We start from the raw sequence: 5,644 nt of genomic DNA on the forward strand, positions 1-5,644 counted from the left end.
TATATTCGATACATCGAAGTTGGCCGAGGTATGATTTCGTTTGCGCGCAGCGCGTAAGCAATTCACTTGCGATATAACGTGAATTCCTATATACTATATATCGCAAGTGAATTGCTTACGCACTACGCGCAAACGAAATCATACCTCGGCCAACTTCGATGTATCGAATATAGGTTTTCACGTTAAATATCGAGTGCACTGCATATATGATGCTTCGGCAACTCACGAATCGCCAAAGCAAGTGAAATGCTGAATCCACGAGTATGCCGACAAGTCCGTTGCTTCATTGAGAACCAATCATTTTTCTCTATGTAATTTATTGCAACGATATGATTCGCCAATTTCATACATATAGCAAGCTTTTGAGCAAGCTCCAGGTAGTAAAATGATAACGTTTGATTGTTTATAAAAACATTGTTTGCTACCGTTCGAACATTTGTTTATTTTCCTGCAACAAAAACAATAACAAACCATTTAATTCTTATATTTCATGAATCAGCAAAGTGTATTTGAAAGTTTTGAAAAGCATCAACACTAGTCAACTGTTCAACCCATTCTGTGCGATAAGATGCGTGTAAAAATTTCAGATTTTCATAACGTGCGCTCCAAGAAGATATTCGAACAGACAAATCATTGACAATGAGTGGACCGCCGGATATACTGTATCACGATAGAGTGGAATTTTGAGGAGCAGAACTGATTAACTAGTGTGGTCCTGGTCATACTATAATTTGAAACCGTATACTTCTTAAAATGTCTTATCGTCCGATATTTTCCATTTTGAAAATGGCATTGAAGAAATAAAAGCAAAATAATATATAATTTAGTTGATGAATTCCCCATCATTATAGGCATCAGTACCATCAACAGCAATGATTCTAGATTCATCCGACGGCGTCCATCAAAACAATGAGCAAATGAAAGAATCCATCAATCGCTAATAATTATCGATCCACCACAAAAATCGTCCACTTCAAAAAAACTGCGAACGGAATTTTCTCATTTTGCTTTACAATACTTGGCCGAATCAAACTGTTTTGGAATTTTCTTACTGATTTTGTGTGAATTTCAATGATTATCTTCATTTTTAAATGATTTCAAAAGTGCAAATATTCTAAGGTGCGATTGTTATTAACAATTTGTTAACGATGCTATCGTTTTCCGCATTCATCTTTTGATGAATCTAGCACTACATTCAAACGATTTTTTTTTGTATGAATACAACATCAAATTCAAAGCATTTTTACAGTTCTGATATTTTCCAAATGAATTCATAATATGAAGGAAAGTACTAGCATTCTGCTTTGGGTACTCAAATCGATACTTAACGAAAGTATTTGAAAACGAATACTGTTGTCATTTGTCTGACGTAGCGAACGTAAACATAAAACAATCATAGCCGAAGTGACAATTCGGAAAGGATTTTGGCATTCCATTGAAAAAATACCAAAACACAAAAGAAGAAAAGTAAGCAGAATAAGTCAAATTACCGCCGAATCAATGAAACTGTTTCAAATTGCTTGATAAAAGAAAAGAGTCTTTCCAAAAGAAACATGAGTGAAACAAAAACTGGTATGTACAAGTACATTAATAACAAAACGATTAGTTCAAGAAAAGTTCTAACAAAAATTCATTTATTTTTAGTTCATCAATGTTTGTTTTGTTCGCAAACATTCGATAGTGCCGCTGAAAAAGACGATCACATTCTGGAACACTTCGCACGAGAAACATGCATGGAATGTAATCAAAATTTGATTCGAATTGGTGGAAATTTATTCACCTTACATAATTCAATCACATGTATTCGAAGCGGCACGAAGTTGGAGCAACAATCTCTTCTCACAGAAGAGCCTGATATTCTGGGCAAAGATGAGCGGAAAATAGAAAATTGCAATGCAAATGATATGATCGTTGCTACTACACTTTCAAACACAGATTATGACGAGCAAATCATCAAAGTAGAACCGACGATAGAATATTACGAAGACAGAGGCAGCGGTGTAGATTTGGAAGGCGTTCAAATCAAGGAAGAGTGCATATATGACGCTGATACTGAGGTACACGGAACCATTTTCACCGAGCAGCTTCAAGTTGATTCCATTACATGTGAACCTTATTTAGAACCAAATGACCCAATGACACCAAATATCGGCCACTTTATGGTAGACAATTTCAATGAACCGAACTCAAGTCGAATGAAAAAACCACAGCAATCGAGCCATTCAAAGTCAAAATCAAAGCAAAAAACTGCGAAGAATGCTGTAGATAAGTTAAAATGTGATATTTGTGACATGACATTTTCACATGTTGTAAACGTTAGACGACACAAGATTTATTTCCATAGCCAACCGGGTACACATTTATGTAGAATCTGTACAAAGATTTTTGCAAACCCAGAAGCACTTGCCGAACACCGCATCGGCTGTTACGAAAAGAAAAAGATCCGACTAGATAACCCTAAGATACACATAGGCAAATCATTTGAATGTTATGTTTGCCGACGAGTAGCTCCAAGCAGACGAAAACTATATAGTCATATGCGAAACATGCATGTTTCAAAGAAAGCCGAAGACACGCATGGTGTGAAAAATTTCGTGTGCACTTGGTGCGGAAAAGTCTTTTCAAGGGAATATCTATTGAAGCAACATGGTCAGTATTTTTCATAAATGATGTTTTGGTCAGAAAATTAATTAAATTTTTTTTTCTTTTGCTGCAGAAAATTCACATACGGGCTTACGGCCATACGTTTGTCGATATGGATGCGGAAAGTCATTTGCAGCTTGCAGCGCTCAGCGGGCACACATGAGATACGTTCACGAAGGTCAAAAGAGATATCAGTGCAAAATCGATGGATGTGACCAAGCATTCGGTGGCAGCACCGGTTTTAAAAAACACAAACGCGATGTACATGGCATTCCATACGTCGATAAAAGATACCAAACAAAATTGAAACCCCACGAAAAGGAGAAGACACAATACCGCTGCCCGTATTTGGAATGCAAAAAAATTTTTGTCCATCATTCGAGTAGATATAAACATGTGAAAGAGGTACACGAAGGAATTAAGAAGTACAAATGCAAAATCGGTAATAAATAGAACTTAAAATTTAAATTTAATTTTTAATAATTAAATAATAATAATTTTTTAATTTTTTTTTATTTTAGACGGATGTTTGGCCACATTTGGCGGTGCGGTCGGTTTAAGAAACCACAAGCGTGACGTGCATGGCGTTCCAATCGATTGGAATGTCTCATGAAATTAAACATAAACCCAAATGATACCTTATTTCCAATTCAATTTATTTAATCTAAAGCAAGCACTAAAATAATAGATAAGAAATAGGGAGAGTGCTTGCTATTGAGATTTTAAAAAACAAAATGTTTACGAAAATCTTATAAAAAATCAACCCAGAAACCCCGGCTTGTCATTGACACTATTGATTGATTTCTGTAAAGAAAAAATTCCTTTTTTGAAAATCTCATTATACTTTGATTGAACAAAATCAAACTTCACCTGTCACTTGTTATTACACTGTCAAAATAACAGTTGGAAATTTATTTTTATGAACAAATTAAAATGAAAAACAAAACTTGATCACATAGAATTTTCAATAAATAATTTTAAAATAAGATTCACAGGGTGTGTATCTAAGCGTCTGACAGCTCACTTCTAGCGCTGCGAGACAAGTGTCAAAAGTTGTGACTCAGATCGTTCAATGTTTACCGCAAACTATTGAATCTTTTTTGTAATCGATAATAAAGAAAATAAGAAAATAAAAAAAAAAAAATGTAACGAATTGATTTTTGTAAGAGCGTAGCAGGTGATAAACATCAATTTAATAAGCAATTTTTTTTTCATTACGGAACATTGTTGATGAGTTCCAATCATGACGCATTGGAGAAGTAGGTTGCGTATGATATTTACAGAGGCGGCATCAAACGGATTTTTAACTTAACTGCTTTATTAACACAGAAATCATACACACGATTTCTCTTACAATCAAGAAATGTGCATACATCCAGGTGGTTCGAATGATTTTTCGTATACGCAAGAAATACATTGTTAACATAGCACATAGGGCTCCACTGATGAGTTCATTCAGTCGCGTTCATGAGTGCGTCTAGCGACGTGCACTAATCACCCCTTGCTTGTCTGCCATAAGAACCAATGTGTTTAATGTAATAGTGAACAGAAGTGGTGCCGAAGTATGATTTGTGGCAATTTTAAGAACTATCAATCCCAATCACCATTAAATATGTGAAAGCAATCGTCATTAAATTGCTGTTGAACTGGATATAATATTTCACATATCCGTATTGGTGAAGGTAACATTCCTTTCGATAAGCCCGCTGGCAATCGTTCAATTTGCGCTGTTGTGCGTCTTCCGACGATTGGGTTGGCACTGATTCTCCACTCTCTTTATTGACTGCCGTGTTTGAGCCCAACACAGAGTAAACATTGATATGACTATCTTCTTTTGACGTTTGCACTGAGATAAGGCAGGAAGGAAATATTCCAACCCTGTGTTGTAAATGTTATCATTGCAAACGATTTTGTGAATGAACCATGCAGCCTATCTGATCGTCTGTACAAATAGATAGCAAACGTCAAACAAGAACAATAAAGCGGCACCTGGCGACTGGTTGGAGAAATAGAGAATCATGCACATAGTTTGCTGTAACAAGTATGCGTCTGCGTAAACGTTATTACAAACGTTAGTGTTGTTCATGCTTAGCTATGACTTGCAGATATACACTAATCTCATGTTCCAATGAATGAAAATAATAACGCTACTGTATATTCAGTTATTAACAGAAATTCAGTTCAATCTTATTTTATTTCATTGTCGATTTTACATTGTGTTTTACTTATTTATTATTGTTTTTTATATGTGTATGTTATATATAAATATAAGAAAAAAATATTGAATCAGTTCAATAAGCGTATCGAAAAATAAATGCCAGAAAAATCATTATTTTTCGGATATTGCATAAATCAACGGGTGATGGCATGTTTCTACTTTCTTATATCCGAACATGTGTTTTTCTTTGTTGCATTTGATTTCAAATTTCAACGAATTCGTGATACAAACGTCAATAGTTGTTTTGGTATCGTAAATGGTGTTATTGTACTGTTTGTATTTATGATTAATCAACATGGATTTGAAGTCGATAAGAATCGACTGGGATATTATTTTCGTTTTTATATCCGTAATGTTATCTTCAGAATCTATCTCAAAATATACATTTGTGTCTCCGATCGCAAAGAACTCTTGGTTTTCATCCAACTGATCTTTCCACAAATGTGTAGTTTTTCCTATTTGCTCATTTGCAATCTAAGCATCGGGGCGAAAATAGAAGGCACAAATGGTGAATGAGATTTTCGGATTTTTCAGATAAGTTACAACCATGGTTGGACAATTCACAAAATCGTCTGCAATGACAACATTTACAACGCAGGGTTGAAATATTTCCTTCCTGCCTTCACTCCGTGTGTGCTGTTGGTTGTTCTGCTGTTGATAAGCTAGCCATCGCATAATCAGCATTGGATAGCGAATATTCGTCGAATGAGTTACCGAATTCATTTGAGCAATCGGTGATACAGTAGAACCTCGATTATCCGGCACTCAATTAACCGGCACCTC

At 35.2% G+C, this 5,644-nt stretch overlaps 1 protein-coding gene across 1 annotated transcript; it reads left to right on the plus strand.

Annotated features, from left to right (window-relative positions):
- Nucleotides 1-1,355: 1,355 nt before the first annotated feature.
- LOC129570835 (zinc finger protein 135-like) lies at nucleotides 1,356-3,594 on the plus strand. Its single transcript, XM_055450556.1, has 4 exons — nucleotides 1,356-1,572; nucleotides 1,645-2,649; nucleotides 2,717-3,085; nucleotides 3,165-3,594. Exons 1-4 carry the CDS (start codon nucleotides 1,554-1,556, stop codon nucleotides 3,254-3,256), a joined length of 1,485 nt encoding a protein of 494 aa, XP_055306531.1. The 5' UTR covers nucleotides 1,356-1,553; the 3' UTR covers nucleotides 3,257-3,594.
- Nucleotides 3,595-5,644: the final 2,050 nt, after the last annotated feature.

Source organism: Sitodiplosis mosellana, unplaced genomic scaffold (genome assembly GCF_009176505.1).
Source record: "Sitodiplosis mosellana isolate CC-2019 unplaced genomic scaffold, AAFC_SMos_1.0 Smas_scaffold_300, whole genome shotgun sequence".
Classification (NCBI taxonomy): domain Eukaryota; kingdom Metazoa; phylum Arthropoda; class Insecta; order Diptera; family Cecidomyiidae; genus Sitodiplosis; species Sitodiplosis mosellana.